Raw genomic sequence first — 23226 nt, 5'->3', positions numbered from 1 at the left:
CTAATTGCACTGCAAATTATTTGCCACTTGCCAAGATTTAAAATCATATTTCAAGACATGTTAGATCATTTCCCTTGTTTTAAGGGCTATTTACTCATTGACTTTATAGTATAACCTTCATTTCAGGATGAAGGGTTACTTTTTTTCTCATTTAGTTCAGATATGTTAAAATTGAGCAAATAAGTCTCACAGTAAGTTATTTTGGTTTTCCCAACAAATAACATCTTCTCTAAAGATTCCACAACATCCACAAGATGCTTAATTTAAGAACTGCTAAACAACAATGTTTTAACATTTCGTTTATTAAACAGAAAAGTAATGACATACTTTAAACAATTTTTGATGACCAATACAGACGAATGACTAAATGACAGATGTTGTAGAGCAAGTTGGTATACTGGTTAAAGAAAATAAATGTTGATGTTATCAAATTAGCACTTCTGGTTGTGATTTTTAATAGATATACTGTATAGATAGATATATATAGATATATATTTGTGGATCAAGTAGACTTTTTTTGTAAAGACTTTGTGGCCTACTTGTAAGATTAATTTGGGCTTATTTCAAGATCAGCGACTTTCAGGATACAGCTCATTCATTTTGCACTAATATGTCATTTCATTTTCACTTATTTTAATAGTATTTCAGTGTTAATTAGTTGTATGAAGTATTTTATTCTGAAAATACATATTTTCAGTTTAAAGGTCCTGTTTATTTCTAGATATAGTAATCTTAATTTAGGATTTTTTATCAAGTAAAATTAACTAGCTGCATAGACAGATCATTTCACTAGTTTTAAGTATTTTTTTCTAATATCTAGTCTGTTTATCTTATATTTGGCAAGCCCTTTTTTGCATTTAAGATGGACTTAGGCTTATTTCAAGATCTGTCAACGAGTTTCAGGATGCAGCTTTATTGCTTTACACTAGTATTAGGTGTTACAGTAGGTTGGGGTGGCTGAAGGTAGAGCAGGTCGTCCAGAAACTGGAAGGTTGGCGGTTTGATCCTCGCTCCCTCAACCCAGTCACTTCGTTGTGTCTCTGGGGCAAGACACGACACCCACCTTCCCCCTGCCATGTGTGTCTCTTGAGACAGAAGGATACCTACTACTAGTGTTAAAAACATGTTGATAGTTCTTATTTTAGGAACATTTCCGTTTTTATTGGTTGTAATAAGGTTAAAAAAAAAAGGATTTTATTCTAAAAATAAGTATTAACAGCTTAAAGGTCCTGCTTATTTTTAGATATAAAAATCTTTAAATGTAGGATTTCGGTCATACTTATTTTTAGATATAGAAATCTTAATTTAAGATTTCTTACCAAGTGAAATTTACTTGCTGCATGGACAGATAATTTCACTACTTTTAACTAGGGTTTTTTTCCAAAAATCTAGTCTTTTTATCATATATTTGTCCAGCCCTTTTGTGCAGAGTGCCTGAATCATTACATCCTATTTGATTACACTCCCAGCAAGTGAAGTAGAACATGTAAAGTTTGCATTTATGACTCCCGGACACTGTTTATGTGTCAGTTACGTTTTCCATCTTTTTCAAACACATCATTAAGAAATTTTAACATGGTTATTTTTCTAGTGCCTTTATTACCTCATCATTGTCATCTCCTGTATTTCTTCACGTGTCCCATTCAATTTCCATTTTTGTGCACCTGTTCTTTTTGAGCTACATTATTTTTTACCTTTGACCAAATCTGCTCCTTCCTGCCAACTAATCGTCTTGGCACAGACATATCCCTTTGCCGGCGGTTGTTTTTTACTGTGAAAAACAGCCTCTGGACAGACACACACTGGATTGATGAAAATACTTTTGCTTGTCCTCGGGTTATTGGGGAACAGATGGGTGATATGGAAAGTTGTTGTCTTTGCTGTAACTTAGATAGAAAGAAAACACAAAATGCATTGCTTCTACAGTATACTTGCTGGTTGCTAATACATGCATAGCAGAAAGTGAATTAGGACCATATCAGTTTAATAGCTACAATACACTGTTATCTGACATCATTGATTTACTGTGTGTGTTTTTGTGTTCATGTATGTTTGTGGGTGTCCAGTGCCAGCGCCCACTCAGGCTCCGACTGAACCCCCTGCCACGGAGCCCCCTCCCACCATCCCACCTGCTAAAGAAGGTGAGCAAAGAGTTCAAAACAAATATAATGTATACAGTATGCACTCTTACGCTATGTGGCGCATGCATTGATGCTGTTACTTCTTATAACAGTGTAACACAATTGTTTAACAGTTGATGGACTAAAGTACAAGTTTCTTTCCTGTATGAAGTACAGTGGATCCCCACAAATTTGCAGATTTTTTATTTCAAAAATGCTTTTTTTCTCCGACAATAGGCCACTTTTTCTGCAGAAAACACATTTTATTCACCTTAAATCGACAATAATTCGTACACTCAACAAAAATATAAACACGGTGGTGTTTTCGTAGGCTTTCAAAACACCGTCGTAGCTGGCGTTTCAGGTGGCTTTGATGTGGTTGATGTGTCGTTGTTCGTTTTCCTCCTCACAGAATGGCATGGCAACTGAAGAGAGAGGGTTCTGGAACAAAATCTAATCATTCCACCAGTTGCATTTATTGCAAATGTTGATCCAAAATCGGAAGAGAACATCAACGTCAAGCTAGCAGAAGGGTTTTTAGCCATGTGTCAAAAATACACATTAGACATTTTCATGGGGGTATCAATTACATGTGGATTTTCGCCATTCACATTTCGGCTCAAAACCTAACCTAGTACGTAAGTTAATCTACTGTATTTTATTATGAAACATATTAAGATATAAATAAGGTAAGTACTATATATATAGGAAATTATATGCTTTATTTTTTTCAGACATGCTTAACAAGTTACATCGAGGAGCATCCCATTTACATTTTCATAATTCAGGATGCCCGAATAAAGTAGGAAGAAGCAGAGCTTATTTAACAGGGTCACAGCTCCTTCTTGAAAAAAGGTTTATCTGAGATGAATTACATTTGCTCCCAGTTATTTTGCAGTGTTATTCACTGTAGTGTTGAAAATACACAAAAAATGATTTTGACTGGGGAAAAAAGTCAACAATAGCCAGCTCATGCTATTGCACTTTTCTGTTTTTGATGTAATTGGAAAATCGAAAAAAATATCTAATCTAATCTGAAAATATGAGGGGGTCTATAGCATGAAGGTAAAAAAGAAAAAAACTTTTTACATTTTTTGGCCTACTTTTCTGTCAAATAACTGATAAAGACCCCAGTCCAAGGAGTTGGCGGTGCAACAAAATGTAAGCTTCCTGTCAGTTCTTTTACTTCAATCAAAATGCCCCATCAAATCAGTTTCAGCCGAAAAGAAAAACACTCCTGAAAGGAGACAAACAAGAGTGAAAGATGAGAAACAAAGTCGCTCCCACCCATGTTGTTCCTCCTCTTCCACGGTTCCTGTCTGATAAGCTCAGTTTAAAGTCTGACCCACCACACAAACTGCTCAGACATGATCTGACACGCTTCCTCAGCCAGTCTCTTGTAATTCAAGTGTACGTGACCTTTTGTCACACTGGTGCCTTAAGTCTGGACAAAAACACATTAGACAAAGAAGCCATATTGTTTTATACTTTGGAGAAATGCAGACAGCAAAAACACATATAAACATATATAAAAAGCAAAAAAATATACATAGGAGTGTGCAACTTTATTTGAAGAGAGATTATTTTGGGAGACAGTGATATTGGAATGCGTTACAGAGACAGAGAGAATGTGAGAAAATAAGCAACCAACTCATAAGGATAAGCTGCAAAAGCATTACATCTTGTGAGAGTTCTTAATGAAAAACTCTGCACCTGACCTTTATCTCGACATTTCTGACTGTGACAGGTTAAAAATGTTAAATTACATTTTGCTCACTGGGAAAACAGTAATGTCACTTCACAATAGATTTTGTAAGCTTTAGGTTTTACTGGGGCACAAAACCTACTTTGTTCTCATGGGACACTGTCAGACTGATCATGAGCAGGGAGAAGAACATTTTCTTTTATACATTTCAAACCCTAAAAACAACTTTATGGCAGCAACAAGCGGGAAGTACACTGTATCTCAGAACCCAGGAGAGAAAATAGCAGAGGGAGTATCACTGCTGGACCGGCAATATAAATTAGCAGCTATTTACGGGAAAAGTCTAAATAATTTAGAAATCTGCAGTAGATGCCAGAACATAGTTTCACGATAGCATTTTTTTATTCTCATTCATTCAAATCAAGTCTACAAAAAATTTTCTGCCGCTCTTATTGTTCCCAAGCGAATGTTGGCCACTCGAGACAATCCGGATTATATCTAATCCATCCAGTAAAACTCAGCAATTTCGGGAGAAGATCCTTGCTGAGTGAGGTGACCAAGAACCTGATGACCGATCCTATGTAGGGACAGTAGAAAGTCAATAAAGAAAAAAAAAAAAAGTCAATAAAGAATGACACAGACATGCAAAATACACAAAACAGTATAAACTATACCTTATTTTACACAAATGACCACATTAGAGTTGTAACATTGCAACACAACATCCCAGAATCAGACAGTAACATACATGACAACATCAGTGTCTGGCGTGCCTTATCAAAGCTTTTCAGTGGCAGAAACTTAACAGTGACATTCATTTGTCGTACAGGAGTTGTCCATCGAGGAAAAGGCTTCTTGAGACGTCATCTGTACTTCTGTGAAGAAGGTGTCGGACGTTTCGCTCCTCATCCAAAGAGCTTCGTCAGCGAACTAATAAGTGCTGGTAGCCTAGGCCTTAAATACACTAAGAGTGGGCGGAATTGGTGTGCCAACACCCTCCTCCTATTGGTTCCTTACACTAAGCCTGGGCGGAGTAGTGGTCTAATCCTCTCTTGACATTAGCACCTCTGATAAAAGGGGAAGTGTCGCTCCCTGAGTTGGGTATGAACGCCCCAAACCAAAAAGAAAAAGAGCAATGTGGTCTATTCCATCCACTGTAAAGATGAGGAATGCAAAGAGCACTACATTGGGGAAACTAAGCAAATGCTCCAAAGGCTTTATCAACATCTCAGGGACAATTCTATTGGGCCTCAATCAGCAGTACATCTACACCTTAAAGCAACCAATCACTCTTTTGAGGACAGCGAGGTAAAGATTTTGGCCAAAGAAAACAGATGGTTTGAAAGAGGAGTAAAGGAAGCTATTTTTGTCAAACAACAGAAGCCATCATTGAATCGGAATGGTGGTTTGAGGTTTAATTTGGACCCTGTGTTCAGCAGGTTACTGAGACCAAAACCCACAGCTCTTAGTCTTGCAAATGAGGTGAAGCCAGGGGCGAGCCAGAACAATAGATGCTAACGAGCCAGTATCAGAGTCGTTCATACCCAACCTAGGGAGCGACACTTCCCTTTTATCGTAGGTGTTAATAGCAGGAGAGGATTATACCACTACTCCGCCCAGGCTTAGTGTAAGGAACCAATAGGAGGAGGGTGTTGGCACACCAATTCCGCCCACTCTTACTGTATTTAAGGCCTAGGCTACCAGCACTTATTAGTTCGCTGACGAAGCTCTTTGGATGAGGAGCGAAACGTCCGACACCTTCTTCACAGAAGTACAGATGACGTCTCAAGAAGCCTTTTCCTCGATTAACAGTGACATTGCTTTTAACACAACAGGGCAGAAAAAGTCAGTATCGAGTGTGAAACTTCACACTTCTGTCTTACTACTCCAGGATTCATCTTTTACACAGATATCGTCGGAAGACAACATTGGTAGGGTGACCTGATCCCAACCAGTATGTGTTTGTGCCGTGCATACAGAAAAAGGCAGATAAATCCCATTTTTTACAGGTTGTGTAAAAGTGGTTTATGATAGTTGCAATCGGTAGACCAACCCCATATTTATTTTCATTTTCACTAACAGGTTTTCAAGTACTATAGCTCCCTGTTTGTGGTTGTCTGTGCAGTGTGCAAAGAGGCCAAAGCTGACCTAGCGTTCCTGGTGGATGGCTCCTGGTCCATTGGAGACGACAACTTCATGAAGATCACAAATTTCTTGTATAGCACCATTGGATCTTTGGATCAGATTGGAACAGATGGAACCCAGGTGAGCTGTGTGGCCATGCCCAACCCTACAAGCATGTCATTTAAATAGAGGAATCCAGGATCAGACTACAGCTGTTCTATCTAGTCAGATTAGAGGATTTTGTTTTAGGGCACTTGCAAATATTGCAAAACTTGTAGTGCAAATATCACAGTTTTCCCAATGTTCTTATTACAAGGTAAGAAATAAGCCAAATGCTCCTATAAGATTCTTAAATTGAGACAAAATTTGCTTTTGTAAGGCTAGATTTAAGTAAAAATGCTATTCTGGGTGTCGGAGGACTATATCTAGAGTCTCCAAGTAACCTATCATGCATATGGGAGGAAGCCGGTACACTGATGGAGTGTGTGAGTTCCACACAGATACGTTCCAACCGGGATTTGAACCCAGATTCCCTGATTGTGGGGTTAACATACTAACCACTCTAGCCACCACACAGGTAATGTCTTGTCAACAAGCAGGAAGCAGATTAAGCCAGTACACTCATTTTTGCAATGAGCCACATTCCACGGATGGCCTCTGGGCCACACTTTGTGTCACCCATGTGTGTTCGGCGAGCCAGATCGTCTTGGTTTTTCCAGGATGGCGAGTGTTTGCCAGGAGATGGAGAAGTGTGTCCAAGCTCTGCCTTCTTGGTTCTGTTGCTGCTAGGGTTAGGTTGCATTGTGGAGGGGTTTATGCAGCTTTCAGATCGGCAAACTGGCATTGCATGGCGGTACTTATGTACATTTGGATGTCCGCGCGGCAAATACTTAAAGAAACACTTCCTGACTTTCACTTTTAATGCGCACCCCTTCTTGCCAAATATATAGCGGCGATGTCGCTAAATTGTTAACACGGAGCTCTTCCATGTATTAGGTGTGCTCTGAAGCGAAACCAGTGATCGCTGGAGCTTGTAAAGTTGGCGCTCAGCCAAATGTAAACGAACGTAAATACAACCGCTCAGTGATTAAAGGCGCAGACAAGTCCAAACATCTACGTGGGTTGATCAGACAAATCTTAAGTAACTCTGATCAAATGTAGAATTGCTACAGCTTCTGCTTGGACATTAAACACGGCGATAGCTGTTCAACTTTAATGGAAAAAACAGCCACACGTCACATGCTGATGCTGGGAACACCGAGGTAGGTTGGATTGTATGGTGTGTGTGTAAAGCATGTAATGTGCACTTCCAGTAATGCCTTGCATGCATTCATAGTAGCGAGTCCATAGTTCGCTGTCTGATTGGCCTCTGGCTGTTCTCGCGTTATAGCTTTTCTCTAAACGAGAACTCTTGTCACATTTCTCACGGCACCTATACTAATAATAGACCATATTGAACCACAAACCAGTGATCATTTATTAATTAATTTCTGAAAAAACGCAATAGAGTGAGGGCACAATGTACAAACCGCAATGTAGCAAAGGACGATTGTATTGTAATGCCTTTCTACAGCACCTTCATCGTGCATAAAGTTCTTCACAATATTGCCCAGTTCACCTCTTCACACCGATCCTTACAGTACACACAGATTAATACCTCCTCAGCCACCACTTTTATACTTCTGCCATGTTGTCTACATTACATTTCTGACATTAATATTATGTTTATTTTTGAGTTGTCTTTGGAAGCTATACCCTGTTTGGCAGCTGTGACTCCCCATTATTCTGTTGTTGTCATTTTTGCCATACAGTAATACACATACCTGTGTTCTGTTCATAAACTATAGTCAAAACTATTTTCCCAACTATATGGAATGCTCAATACGTCAAATTCATAATGAGCCTATACGTACTCTAGTTACTGCAAACAACAATGAAGGTAAGCAAGTCTTCTGATCTTATCACAAACAAGCAACCCAACTTTTTGCAAATACAGTTTCTGAGGAGAGTTTCTGCGGCTATTTCTTGTGAAATTAGCATAACAACATCCAGCCTTGTGCTAAAGTTTACAAAAATGGGAAGAATGAGGCAAGTTTACAAAACAGGATGAAGATTGCACCCCAAGAGAGTCTAGTCTGTTTATGTTGCTGTTTATAAAAAGCATTTATTTGTCTCTTCTCATTTGCTGCCACTTTGTTTTGTGCCTGAAAAGTCTGCTTTCTGGCAAGTACATTCTAAACACATTACACTTTGCAACAAATATCAAGTGGTTCCAGCACTGCTGCCTCAAGGCTATAACACTACTGGAAAACACTATTATCTTGATCCTTAGCATAAAATCTACCAGGAGGAATACTTTGAATCACGTTGCCAGAGTGAATGTTACAATCTCCTCAGCCTCAAAGCTATTCTCCTATATCCGGTTCATCAATAATGCCTGGCTATAATAGACCCTCCCCCACCTCCACCCCCGTCCCCCACCTGCAATTTGTCAGTAGTGTTCACCTGCCTCATTTATCACTCTGTTGAGGTGCTTGCTGAACCCTTTTTTCCATTTGTGCGATACAGTGTGTGCTCTTGAGCAGTGTGCTACCCTCACCATGGCCGTAAACCCTCTGGTGGTGGGCTACCAACAGCAAAACACTGGCTGTAATGCGAGAAAGTTTGCGGTGAAGTGGAAGTTGGCTGCTTAATGTTGGCCACCTTGAGCCAACAACAGCACCATTAGCAGTCTGGAGGTAATCATTGTCCCTCTTTGGGAAGTGTACTTAAGAGTTTGCAAATGGAGCTTAGTTGAGGAATTTGCATGTAAATATTTCTATTCATTTGCTAAATATGCTCCTTTGTGAACTATATTAAGACCACCTTCATTCACTTTCTCCTCCGTTAAGCCTTGAAAATAGTAATTACTCACTAAAACAGCATTTTGGTTTCCTTTATGGGTGCAGTTTTAAATAATTAAGGCAAGTCTTGGTGATAATACTTTTGCTTCCATAACACATGATCTGGGCTCTTTTTTTTCTGAGATACTAATCTTTTGTTTTACCTCTTTTTTTTTTTACTTCCAAGAAGCACTAAAGTGTGACGGCAAGGGGTATTTTTTAGTACAGAGCCTTCGGTTCAGTGCAGTTGCATACCGATTTCCCACACGACACACATTACAAGTGAGGGAAATACAAGTGGAAAGATGAAAACAATATGCCGCCATTGTTTAGTAAAGTTTGAGAGCGGTGCTGCAAGCTGAAACTATTAATGCTATTCATTTCACTAAAAATAATAATTAATTAGACCACCCTTGTTACCCACGAATACCCACGGGGAGAATATACAGGTTCCAACAGGGATTTGAACCCATGTTGCCTGATTGCGGGGCCAACATGCTAACCACTCGGTGAACATCGTTGTTCATGACACAGAACATCTCTTCTTCTCAGCATGTTAGTTATTTTGGTTACTTCGTCACCAGTCTGAGCTTTCCAACGAGCATGAAGCAAATTATATGGATGGAACTTTTTTATTTATAAAGAAAAAGTATGATTGTACCTAAAAGTCACTTAATTTAGGAAAACCTATTGTCATAAAGACTATCACAATTCGTTTTTGCCATGATTTGCATGTAAATTCACTACTTTTTAGATTTATAAACTAGATAAAAAAAAGAGTAATTTTGTCTTGAATGAAGTTTAATAATTTTACACATTTACACAGATTTTATCACTAGATTTAATATAATCAATCAATCGATCATCATGGTACACTTTATGAAATTTGCTGTGCAGCCTTCACAATGGTCCGAAATCAGCAAATCTTTAGAATTGGTTGCTTAAAATTGGACTTTTTTCTTTTTTTTCTTGAAATTTAGTTAAGGTTAAGGTTTTTAGCTTGTTATTAGAAAAAAAAACTCATTTCTGGCAAAAAAAAAATCTTCATAAGAATTGGCCAGCTATACTTTCTTAATATAAGATTATTTTTTTCAAGTGAAAATCGCCAGACGAGATGAAAAATAAGAAATGGTTGCTTAAAATGGGACTTTTTTACTTTCTTGAAATGTTGTTTTTGCAGTGTGGCAACATTCATATCATATCAAATGTTATGCATGTAACAATGTCAGTGTCTGATTACACAGCATTTGTTGCCTGTCAATATATTTCTTTATGCAGGTGGCCATTGCTCAGTTCAGTGACGACGCTCGGACAGAGGTCCAGTTGAGTTCCCATGGCAACAAAGAAGCCCTTCTGGAAGCGATTCAGAGGATCAGATACAAGGGAGGCAACACAAAGACAGGTCAGTACATCTGACAGGAGACTTGGTATTGATTCACGGGAAAAAACATCTAAGGCGATATTTGGCTTTAGAACAGCAGTCTACTGTGACGACACAAGTCGCTCTGGACCTTTGAGTGTTACCACAGGATGCTCGGCAGCAGATGGATTTTCCCCAGGTGTAATGTTAGGTGTGATAGTTTTGTCGATGGCTGTTTCCAAGGGCAAGGACTGTCGCTCTCAACTTTTCAGTCAGCATCATTTTGCTTGGAAAAACTTGATATTCACATTTACAATTATAATCCGTAACAGCAGGCCAAATGCCATCTGCTGCTGTAATATTATCAAAACACTAGAAAAAGAATAATGGATTTAAAACAGATTGTGCTCCCAACTGCTGGAAGTTCACAAAAAACTTTTAATCCTAGTGTATGCCACTGATTTCCACAAGAAAATCTTCTGCAAGAGTGTGTAGAAATTTAGTTAAAACACTCACACACGCCACCCAGGAGAAAGACTCTGAGGCCCTGAATACTTAAAAGTATTGTAGTTTCTGAAGCTCTTGTAATATTCATGTGAGAATGTCAAGCTGCGGTAGTGAGCACAAGGTGAATGTCGGGAACGCCGATGCGTTAATGAGGCTTTACAGGGAATGCCGGTTGCTCTGAGCACTTCAAGTCTGGGTTTGGCTGAGTGGCTGCTCAGTGAAACTGGGCTGATCTCCTCATCATTTCTACCCTTGATCTATTTATCTCTACCTGATCCCTTCTTTCCCACCTTTTCTCTCTGGTACAACCCTGCCGTTCACTGTTCCTTGCTTTCATTCACTCACCCATGTTTTCCTTTCCTGGCAAAACAGCCATTCATGAAACATATTAAAATGAGACAACTTTTCTTATTTCAAGAAAAATTTCATTGGCTAGAATTCTTATAACTACAATATTTTTATTGTGGCTTTAAGAATAAAAAAAACAGGCTAAGGGTGGAAAATAGTCCCAATGGACACCCCTAATTTAATTTAATTTAATTCTTTTTTGGAAAGTGCAGGGAAGTTTAACAGTAACATTTTGTACAATCTGAATTATTATTATTTTTTTAGTCAATTCAAGTTCCTTCTTGCCTGAAGTGCAGCATAAATAATTCCAGCTTGTAGTGCCGTTCCCAACCGCATTGCTTTTGTCTTATCCGCTTGTCTTTGTCCGTTTACGTTTTTCACCAGGAAGGCCAAGTGGAGGAAACAGGAGACTTTAACAATGGAGGAGGGTGTCTTTTCAGAATCTTTCTGTCAGGGTGCCAACCTATTTAGTGCCATAAGATACATTAGAGCAGCAGTCCTAACCTTTTCTATACTTCCTATTCTCGTAATATGTTGCCTTCCTATCAAAAGTAGTACAGTAACACTGACACCTTAAAGCATTTTGAGACACTCATAGATTTACACAGATGATTTAAGACTGTCTTTGTTTCTATTTTACTGATAATTTAAGGGAGAAACATGACGGTGTTCCTGGAAGGTCCAGAATCACCCTTCTCAGCATGTTCGTTGATGTCTAATAATGACTCAACAAGCGGCTGTCAATTTCAGATTCAGTCTTAAATTAACATAACAGCGTGATTGATTGAAGCAAAAAAATACGATCTCGAGTGGCTTCTTTGAGAAAGGAGAACATCCCAGCACATCGTGGTTGTGCTCCAGAATGTCTGCCCCCCTCTTGCTTCAGCTGACAGATATTGTCCTTGTCCTGCTCAGATCAAGAAGAGGGGAGGGGTCTCCTTTGATTTCCCGCTTGGGTTTCCATGGTAATGCATCCCGTCCTGGGTTGTAAGTAGGCCTTGTCCTTGAGATCTGGCATTTTCTTGTTAAAATGCTTGCTGCAATAACCTAACCTCCCCAACTCTTATCTTAGAATGAATAAACTAACTTTCTGCTCTCTGTGCCTGGCCTCGTGATGCCCCTATATCAGAGGTCCCCAACCTTTTTTGACCCACGGACCGGCTTTTGTTCCCACAAATGTCTCACGGACTGGGGGTGGGGTGGGGTGAGGGGGTTCTGGGCTTCGTTCATGGGGTTATATTCATTATATCTCTGGAGTTTTTCCAGAGAGTTTATTACATCGCTGTTTGACGTGTGTGGTAGTGGGAGTGGGCTAGCATGAATTAACTTGAGACATTGAGACAAATGTGCACATTAGCACTCAATAAGTCATCAAAACTTACCTTTATGCATTCCCACATAGTATCAGCATTTGACACCAAATATGAGGTGAAAGAAAAATGCGAAAAATACAGTAGTAGTCTATCTGTGCGGCGAGAGAAAGTTAGCACACACACAATGGACATGCGTCAAGTGAGACGGATGTAACAGAGAGAATCCGGACACTTTTCAAAAAACATCATGGAAATTATTTTTTCTTTCTGTGCGGCCCGGTACCGGGCCACGGCTCGGGGATTGGGAATCACTGCACTATATGACCTATGTGTTAACTATTTCTCATGCAGGCAAATAGGCACTCCAATTTATGACAATACTATGGAATCCTATAAGAGTACGATGTAATTAGTAATAGGGATGTCCCAGTTCAACTTTTTCATTTCCAATCCGAATATCGGCCGATACAGATATCAATTTGCTGTCATCGCCAGTCATACCTACTTTTATTACTTATTTTGTTGCGTGGAATATTAGAAAATTGATCAAGTGATATTAGAGCACAATAATGAGCAACAGTAGGTAGGAGAAAAACAGACACATTTACTTCTTTAAGAATGTGGGGTATAGTTTTATCCACAATGTAGTGCCGGCTAGACATAGTGTTAGCGAGGTTCGATGTGCGAGGTTCGATGTGCTCAATTAAGCGTTTAAACCCGACTTTACTCACCACCGACAGGGGCTGGTCATCTTTTCTGTTATAGCTCAGACTTCCTGTCGTCCCATCGGAGTTTCCCCGTGTAACACTGCTTCAAATGCACAATGAGTTTGGTCGTATTAAACTTTCCCGGTTCTGTTCCACCACGGGAAACTTGTGCATGACAAGTTTTGCACTCAGATGCAACATCTTTTTCAGACTGTAATGAAAAATACACACAGTCGACATCACTCCGACTCCATGCTTACCACGTTACGCAGCTGTTGTTGTGATCACATGGGTTCTATCTGGCCGCTGTCGGTTAGACGTGCTGGGGCACAGTCCAGAAATGACTGCTTGTATCGGAATGCCAATATTGGAGATAGACTTTATAATGCGATACTCTTTTTTTAAAACAAAATTAATAATAATTACAAAGCAGAAACATGGTTAATCATTACAAAGTAGAAACATGGTGATAAAATTTGAAATATTAATTTTATCAAGCATATTAGCGTTAGCATGGAAATATATAACAAATATATTCCTTCATAATGTAATCAGTGTCTGTGTGAAAAGACAAGCAAGATCAAGTTTGTGCTGTCTACTGCACTGTGGTGACAGAAAAATGGGTCTATCCTGCATAGTGCCAATAGACTAGCATGTTTGCTTTGCCACACATTCTGTACATATTGACATGGATTATTTATTAGTCACTGTACCTAAAGCTCCCTTCTTACATGTATCACCTCCTTAAAGATTGACAGAATTGAAAACGCCCGTGTTCTAACTCTCCTAATCCAAACCTATTATCTTTTCCCCCTCATGTTGTCCTCTTAAACCATGTTCAGGCACCATGCTGTACTTAAATCCGCCAAATCTTCAACTAAAAACCAGCTTTCTGCTTCTGTGCCTTTTTTTCCTCTGAGCGGTATCTGTGGGGGGAGAGGGGGTGTGGTGGGTGGGGGGTGCTACTGCCTGCCAACAAGAAACCTCACCTCCCCTCTCGAAGCACAGAACACGCAAATGCGCAAAGGATGCCCATCACTGCCGTGAGGCATAGGCACCGGCTCAGGCCAAGGCAGGAGAGAAAAAAAGGAGACAAGTAATCTGTCACTACAGTATATTGTGGTGGTGAAATGGTAGAGCTGCTGCCCTTTATGGCACAGGGTGTGGGTTCAATCCTACCCTAGCATCCTTTTTGTAGCATCCAATTTGTTTTTCATGTATTTGTATTACTCCAAAATCGAACTAAATTCAGCTTTAAGTCATATAGTATAAAAATAGCTTTTAATGGGTCAATTAGGTGCTAGAGATCTGATGACCACTGCTCCAATGTGATTTTTTTCAATGGGGACCAGAATTCCTGGCGGCGCGCCTGTTTGTGATAAAGTCATTTTTTTAATGGGGGGGGGGGGTCTCCAAATAAAATTGTGCTTAAGGGTTGGCGTGGCCCCGTTCACATGTATAAATCTCTAGACTCCGTATAGAAGACAACGTTTTTTATTTGGGTCAGTATGGTATCGTAAATCTTGGGTTTGTAGTTTGGTAATTTGGGTCTACTCTTGAGCTGAAAAAGTTGAAGGCTCATTAACAATACCAAAGGTCCTTCAACGGCCTTGTTTTAAAAAAATGTTAATATAATGCTTCCATGTCGATATGACGGCAGGGAAAAAAGAGCTGTATAAGGTTTTAATAATTGATATTTTAATCTCTGCGGGATGTTTTTTTACAGAAAAAAGCCTGAAAAGTCTTATATTCAAATCAATGTGGTACTTATGTGACTGTTACAATTTGTGATGCTCCGAAATAAACAAATGAAAAAAATTCACATTATTTTCTATGGGAAAAATTTGTTTGAAATTTCAATAAGTTGGACATAAACCCATGTCAATGAACGGATTGTATTCAACATTGGAGCTTGCACTTTTAAGAAAGCAAAACCATGGTTCTTTGGTCTGTCCCAAGTTCTTTTTTGGTCTACACGTTACGCTCCCTCTTCAGATTTCATGAAAATACACCCGATAGTTTTTTTGCGATAATCCTGCGGAGAGACTGGCAAACAAACAAACAAAAAGCAACAAAAACATAAGCTCCTTGGCAAAGGTAAAAATATCTTACTGCAACAACAAAGGTTGGAGATGCAGCAAGGCTTTGCAGGCTAAAACAGGAAAAGATTATTTTCAAATATTTTTATCTCTCACATCCTCGCTGATGATGATATGACTGGCAAACTGCTCTGCTTACTTAACACAAAGATTGCTGGTTAGTTGAGCTGCTGAACCGTAATCTACTTGCATGTTTATATCATTCTGTCTAGTTTTCGTTGTTTTCAATCTTCCAATTGACTTCCTTCCCACATTCTTTATTCTATTAAATTGATGTTCTTGTCCTACTCTTCACACAACCAACATTCCATGTCTGAGTTCATCCCCCATGATCTCTGTGTCTCACTTACAACTAGGCTGGCTTTTATAATTCCACTATCCTCATGTGTGATCCCAGCACAGTCTAGCAGCAGATGTACCACTGGCAGATATCTGACAACACAACTATAGGCCAAGTGCTCTATCATTTGTCATTGCTGACAGCTCAGCATAAAAAAGAGGGATGGATGTGGTCCAATAATTTGTTTTTGTTTGATGTTATGAACTGCAGACAAGATTTATATGGCATCCATAAGCAGAAGCATATGGGCCTTCCTTTGTCACTCGTACACATTTTAAATTCAAATTGTGCCCATTTTGTTCTCCTACTAATAGCCAAACCATGAAATGAGAAATCACATATAGCTTTTAATTAGTCTCAATGTACTGGCATGTATTCGTAACCAGACAAGTACGTGTGATATGAATGCAGAGAAAAATCAGCAAGGACCATGATCTTCAGAGTGTGGCTCCGCTCCACTCTCACACACCTGTCAGTTTGACTTTTAAGATGGTGGAGGCGGGATTGTACAAAATGTAACTGTGGCTGATGTCTGCTGTCTTCCAACATTTTCTCAAGGGAAAAGTATAGCAGCTATAATTATTTTCATAGCTGGATGTTGCCCAGCAACATAGGCGCCTGTGGAGGCTTTTTGTTCAATTCATAGCCTTTGCAGCAACATACAGTACATGCCAGAGGTGGACATAAGTCCTCAAGTAAGTCTAAAGTTTTTAATCTCAAGTCTCAAATCAAGTCTCAAGTAAAGTAAAGATGTGCAAGTCCAAGTCAAGTCTCAAGTCAAGACAAGACAGGTCGTCAAGTCTGCAGTCATAGGCTGACTTTTCCTTACAAGTCATTAGCACTGTTTAGTGTCTCCCGAATAACATGCCATTTTATCAATGTAACAATGTATTAAATTTGACAAATACAATTAATGTATTTTAATTTTTTTTATTTTTAAATAAGATAAAACCAGTGTGACACTTAGTAACAGAAAAAGACTGCTGACATAGCATTCAGCTGTTTAGTGAGTGCACAGAAATGTAATCTCCACATTTGTTTAAAAATGATTGGACATTAATAGCTGCATTTGATGAGGCAGATTCAAAGGGAAAATATGTTGTCTGGCTGGCAATTACATAATAACGATCACATTCGTTGAATATTTTGAATGGGGATACATTTTATTCATTTTGCTCTCTGCACAATCGAAAGTGGAGCTCCACTCCCGCTCACCTACACGGTGAGCAAATGCATGACGCAAGAAGCACTTCTTGTCTTTCACTTTTAATGTGCACCCCTACTTATAAATAGAGTAACCATGTCGCTAAATTGTCAACACGGATCTCTTCTACATATGAGGTGTGTTTTGAAGTGGAGTTGGTCGCCACAGTACCCTTATCAACGAAGCAAGACACCCACATAACCCTTTATCTTCCAATATATCGTCACTGATACTGCTTGACTTTCATTCTGCTACTAACTTGGAGCATTAGTAACTCACTTCAACCGGTGATCGCTGGTGCTTGTAAAGTTGCTGCCCGGCCAAATGTAACAAGCATAATAGAACCGCTCAGGTTAAGGGTGCAGACAAGTCCGAACATCTTCGTGTTTTGATCCGACAAATCTTAAGTAACTTTGATAAAATGTAGAATTAGTATAGCTTCTGCTTGGACAATAACACAGCGGCAGCTGTTCAACTCCGATGGAAAAAGCAGCCACATGTCACTCACTGACGCTGATGCTGGGAACATCCAGGTAGGTTGGATTGCAAGGTTTATAGTGTGCTGAAGCACTTCATATACAATTCCAATCCTGCCTCATGCACTGCCACTTGCATATTACAGTCGCCCTCGCTACATCGTGGTTTTTAAAAAAATTATTAATGAATGATCGCAGTTCCGTGGTTGACTATGGCTTATTATTAGTCAAAACATATTGAAAGACAAGTAAAATGAAGTATTGTGGTCACTAGGCGTCAGTAATTTTACACTGATGAGACATTAACTTAGCAGAGAGCAGCAGTTAAATAAAATCTCAATGAAAAATATGCATACATTTACAGAAGAAGAAAAAATAACCGAAGTGAGTGTCTCAGAAACTTGTCACCAGAAGTCGACGAGGTTAAGACACAACTAAAACACGTGCATGTGGTCAGCGGGTTATTGCTTGCAACTACCATTGGCGTTGGGGTAGATTTTAGCCAGCTGAAAATTTGTAACGTGATCTCTGAAGAGGATCTTACATTGTACCAATCAGTGTCAAATTGAGGAGGTATGCTTTAGCTTGAAAATTTCATCCCAGTGGTTGTCTGATATCCTATCTCCTATATCCTCTTCCCATTTCTGTTTCAAATGAGTTGTCAGGGTTAAGAGATCCAATGGTGTTGTAAATTGTGGATCTGGAAGTTTAGGTGGCTTGGACGAAGTTCCTGGCTTGAAAAAAACAATAAAAGTGGGAAGGAGGCAGTTCAGGCCTGTCTGCAAGTTCTGCAAGTGAAATCAGTAAAGAGATCTTTGTTAAAGTATTTAACATGTAGCAGACCTTTGTTTTGCCAGATATTAAAAGTGGGGTCTGATTGGGAAGGTGGGAACAAGTGATTTTAAACTATCGGGGTTAGGGCTGAAGGGTCATTCAAGCCATAATTTTTGCGAAGTTGCATCCAATCTTTTGTTGAGCTGACAACAAAGGGGTTCTGAGTGACATTGTGGCTCTAAAGGGGGAGTCACGCAGTTAGAAGGGATCGTAAAGAAAACCTTGAGGACTGTAGTTCTATTTCGACCCAGGATGGACATGTGTCAGTTCCTCTGTTGGGCCAATGAGTGAACTTATGAATGTTGCATACCCAACAGTATGGAATTATTGGACCTCCCCGATCTTTAGGGAGTTGTACAACGGCCTTCCTAATACAAGGGTGGGTCACTACCCAAAAGCTCATGACCATAGGTTAGTGTAGGAACGTAGCTCGACCAGTAAATTGACAGCTTTGACTTTCGGCTCAGCTCCGTCTTCACCACAACGGACCGATGCAGAGTCCTCATCACTACAGACGCCGCACCAATTCTCCTGACGATCTCGTGTCCCATCCTTCCCACACTCATGAACAGGACCACGAGATACTTAAACTCATCCACTTGGGGCAGGATCCCATCCTTGACCCGGAGATGGCACTCCACCCTTTTCTGGGCGAGAACCATGGACTCGGACTTGGAGATGCTGACTCTCATCCCAGCTGCTTCGCACTTGGCTGCGAACCAACCCAGTGAGAGTTGAAGGTCACAGTTCGATGAAGCCAGCAGCACCACATAATTTGCAAAAGTAGAGACCCAATCCTGCAGCCACCAAGACGGAATCCCTCAACGCCCTGGCTGTGCCTAGAAATTCTGTCCATAAAAGTAATGAGCAGAATCAGTGACAAAGGGCAGCACTGGCAGAGTCCAACCCTCACTGGAAACGGGTCTAAATTATTGCCGGCATTGCAAACCAAACTCTGACACAAGTCATACAGGGAACAAACAGCCTCAATTAGGTGGGCCGGTACCCCATATCCTCGGAGTACTCCCCACAGAATTCCTTGAGGAACAGGGTCAAATGCCTTCTCAGAGTCCACAAAACACATATAGACTGGTTGGACTCTGATGCATCCTCAAGAACCCTTCCGAGAGTGTACAGTTGGTCCACAGTTCCATGACGAGGACGAAAACCACACTGCTACTCCTGAATCCAAGATTCAACTATCCGGTGGATCTGGTGGATCCTCCTCTCCAGAACCCCTGAATAGACCTTGCTAAGAAGGCTGAGAAGTGTGATCCCACGATAGTTGGAACACACCCTCCAGTCCCCTTTTCAAATCTAGAGACACCGGCCACGATGTCCATGCAATGCTGCAACCAAGACACGCCCACATTATCCAGGTCCTTAAGGAATTCTGGGCAGATCTCACCCACCCCCGTGACCCTGCCACCGAGGAGCCACACCTTACGGCCACAGCTCCGATCAGCTGCCTCAACAATGGAGGCATGGAACATGGCCCATTCAGGCTCAATGTCCGCCGCCTCCTTTGGAACATGGTTGGAACAGGTCTCACTGTCGCTGCCAGCATGAGTGTTCAGGTCCCCCAGCAGAACAGGGGAATCCCCCGAGGGAGCACTCTCCAGTACTCCAAAAAGGGCAGGTATTCTGAACTGCTTTTTCGCAAATAAGCACAAACAACAGTCAGGACTTGTCCCCTGACCTGAAGGCGGAGGGGAGCTACCCTCTCGTTCACCGGGTTAAACTCCAACTTACAGGCCCTGAGCCGAGGGGCCCCGGTGACCCGCATCTAGGCGAGGTAAAATTAGGTCCATTATTTTTACTCTTCATTGGGGTTTGTTGAGCCACTCTTTGTCTGGTCCCTCACGTGGACCTGGGTGACCCTACCAGGGTTTTAAAAGCCCCCAACAACTTAGCTCCGAGGATAATTGGGACACACAAACTCCTCCACCACAATAAGGTGGTGGCTCAGGAAGGAGAAAGATTTGTTGGAATAAATGTTGGAATAAATTAAGGAATTTTAGGAAAACCCACAATATTTACGAAATTAACTCTACCAGTCAGAGAGAGCGGGAGAGAGGACCAGTGGGTCATATCGAGTTTGCACCCGTCAAAGAGTAGGCGAAAATTCCTGTTAAAAACATCCTTGAAGGAAGCTGTAACAAATACACTCAAATATTAAAACCCCTCTGGGGCAACTCTGAATGGGAAAGAGGAGGCCGGCATCCCCCTAGACAGGAGGTTAATAGGGAGAAGCTCACTGTTATTAAAATGTAACTTATAGCCAGAGTATCTGCTGAATTCAATTAAAATATCCATGATAACAGGGATGGACGTGGAGGGATTCGACACATTTGGTAACAAATCCTCAGCATAGTGGGACAACTTGTGGGTGATGTTATTCCTGGTTTTACCTTCAGCTCTCCCCTCCCTCTCGAAAGAGAAAAGGGGAGAGGGGGCATCCCTGTCTGGTGCTGTGGTGAAGGGCAAAGCAGGACAACACTGTTTGTGAGGACATGGGCAGTAGGGGAGTCATATAGCAGCCTTGCTAAACTGTATTTAGACAAACATAATACAGATATTCCCACTTGACCCTGTGAAACGCTTTCTCAGCATCTCATTAAATTACCACTTCAAACATGTCGGAGTTCGAGGAGCTGATGACGTTCAGGAGTCGTCTGGTGTTAAATGACGAGTTCCGTCCAATCATAAACCCAGTTTGGTCGACAGAAATCAGGGAAGGCATGGCTCGCTGAAGATGTGTAGCTAGGACCTTAGCAAGGATCTTTTGATCCACATTTAAAAGCAAGCTGGCCTCCTTGTCTGGGATCTGCGATCCTTATCTTTTTTTTTGATAAAGGTCGGAGGCAATCTGTCAATAGAAAAAGATTTGTTGTAAACGTTAACCAAGTGTGGGGATATTATATCTCAGTGTAAATATGCTTTACAAAATTCCACAACAAACCCATCAGGGCCAGAAGATTTGTTGCTTTGTAGCTGTCCAATCACCCATTGTACCTTGGAAAAAAGGGCACCAAAGGCCAGATCATTGTCTTTAGGAAACACAAATGTCTCTAAGGGGTGATGGCTCTTCCAAGCATCAGGCGAGTACTTATTGTTGTTATTATTAATATTAACATGTTCATTATTATCATTACTCTTCATCACTAATTGGCTTGGAGAAATCACATGGCTAGGTAGGACATATATTTTCCAGTTGATGTGTCGGTTAATGTGTTGTTCAGATGCAGCCAAAAAAGCTGAAACATCTTCCATTATTAACTCAGACACTCCACCAAGAAGGATGAGAAAATAAAATGTCAATTGACAGGAGCACTTGTGTGGATTGATGGTGGCGATTATTTATGCCATTACCAAAAGGTCATATGGAGCATCATGAACTATAAATACTAATATGGATGGGCAGTAAGTAGGAAATGGCAGAGCTCCAACAGGTGTGTTAATAACAAACCAATCAGTCAGGGTCATAAGGACAGATTAATGATCTTTTACCATACACCATTATGGTAGATAGACTTTGAGTAACAATTAAGTTGAGGCTGTCATGATGTCCAGTACTGAACGTGTTTACTGTAGTTACAGTTGTTAGTCATTATGTAACAAAAGCATCAAATATTTAACAATTCTCATGACTTGAGATTGAGAACATTTCTTGTTCTGCTCAATTGTCTTTGTAATTTAAAGTTTCTGTCTAGTGGGTGGGTCTTAACAACTTTCCAAAGTGTCATGATGCATTTTATTGACTGATTAAGTCTATTAAAGTTTGCTATGATTAGACTTTTAAAAGTTCATCAACTTTCAACCTTTGTGACATGTTTTTGTCTGGGTCATTCTTATCTGTAAACATCAGGAGCTCATTTAAATACACTTATTCTAAATGCTAATGGGCAGTCTGACCTTAACTGGACTGGCTGCAGACTTTGTAGGTCTCTCATTTTCCATGCAAAAATTTCAGGCAGGCTCCATCGTGTATTTCATTAGTCCTAGAGTGCAGGAATTAAACTTGTTCTTCTAATTTGTGAATGGATTAAATAGTGGAGAGCAGGGTTGCTCACACTTTTTCGGCCTGCGAGCTACTTTTAAAATGACCAAGTCCCAAAGCTCTACATCCTACTATAAATATAAAAAATTATATTTACTGTCTCGATAAATACAGTAGTAAAGTATACATTGTACATTGGTGTGCACACACTTTTTCAGCATGCAGGGATCTATCTCTTACTATAAAACATATATAAAAAAACATAATATATAATAATATATAAAATATTAAATATAAAAATTATACATAAAAAATATATATATACTGTGTATATATATATATATATATATATATATATATATATATATATATACACTGCTCAAAAAAATTAGAGGAACACTTCGAAAACACATCAGATCTAAACAGGGGGAAAAATGAGTGGGTGATGTATTAGTAACAAAATGATGCCACATAATTTGATAGAAATGAAAATGATCACCCTATAGATGGGGGAAATCAAAGACACCCCAAAAATGAAAGTGAAAAAATTATGCAGCACACTGGTCCATTTTGCTAAAATGTCATTGTAGCAACTCAAAATGATTCTCAATAGTTTGTGTGGCCCCCACGTGCTTGTACGCATGCCTGACAACGTCGGGGCATGTTCCTAATGAGACTATGGATGGTGTCCTTGGTGATCTCCTCCCAGATCTGGACCAGCGCATCACTGCGGTACCTGCACGCATGGAGGAGATTCCAGGAGACAGGTAGTTACTCCAGGAGAGCTGGACAGGGCCGTAGAAGGTCCTTCAACCCTCAACAGGATCGGTATCGGCTCCTTTGTGTACGGAGGAACAGGATGAGCACTGCCAGAGCCCTACAAAATGACCTCCAGCAGGCCACTGGTGTGAATGTTTCTGACCAAACAATCAGAAACAGGCTCCATGAGGGTGGCCTGAGGGCCCGACGTCCTGTAGTGGGCCCTGTGCTCAATGCCCAGCACCGTAGAGCTCGATTGGCATTTGCCATTGACCACCAGAATTGGCAACTACACCTCTGGTGCCCTGTGCTCTTCCCTGATGAGAGCAAGTTCAACCTGAGCACATGTGACAGACATGAAAGGGTCTGGAGATGCCGTGGAGAACGTTATGCTGCCTGCAACATCATTCAGCATGACTGGTTTGGTGGTGGGTCAGTGATGGTCTGG

General features: G+C 40.4%; 1 protein-coding gene across 6 annotated transcripts in view; it reads left to right on the top strand.

Moving 5' to 3' along the window:
* col14a1a (collagen, type XIV, alpha 1a) overlaps positions 1-23226 on the top strand; it is a 176517-nt gene that overhangs the window by 100380 nt on the left and 52911 nt on the right. For all 6 annotated transcript variants that reach the window (XM_054780660.1, XM_054780659.1, XM_054780658.1 and 3 more), the window contains 3 exons: positions 2067-2141; positions 5951-6090; positions 10110-10233. In XM_054780660.1, coding sequence (XP_054636635.1) covers positions 2067-2141; positions 5951-6090; positions 10110-10233 — 339 coding nt within the window. The remainder of the gene's footprint in view (positions 1-2066; positions 2142-5950; positions 6091-10109; positions 10234-23226) is intronic.

The sequence above is a fragment of the Dunckerocampus dactyliophorus genome, chromosome 7 (genome assembly GCF_027744805.1).
Source record: "Dunckerocampus dactyliophorus isolate RoL2022-P2 chromosome 7, RoL_Ddac_1.1, whole genome shotgun sequence".
NCBI lineage: Eukaryota > Metazoa > Chordata > Actinopteri > Syngnathiformes > Syngnathidae > Dunckerocampus > Dunckerocampus dactyliophorus.
This window is presented reverse-complemented; position numbering and strand designations above follow the sequence as displayed.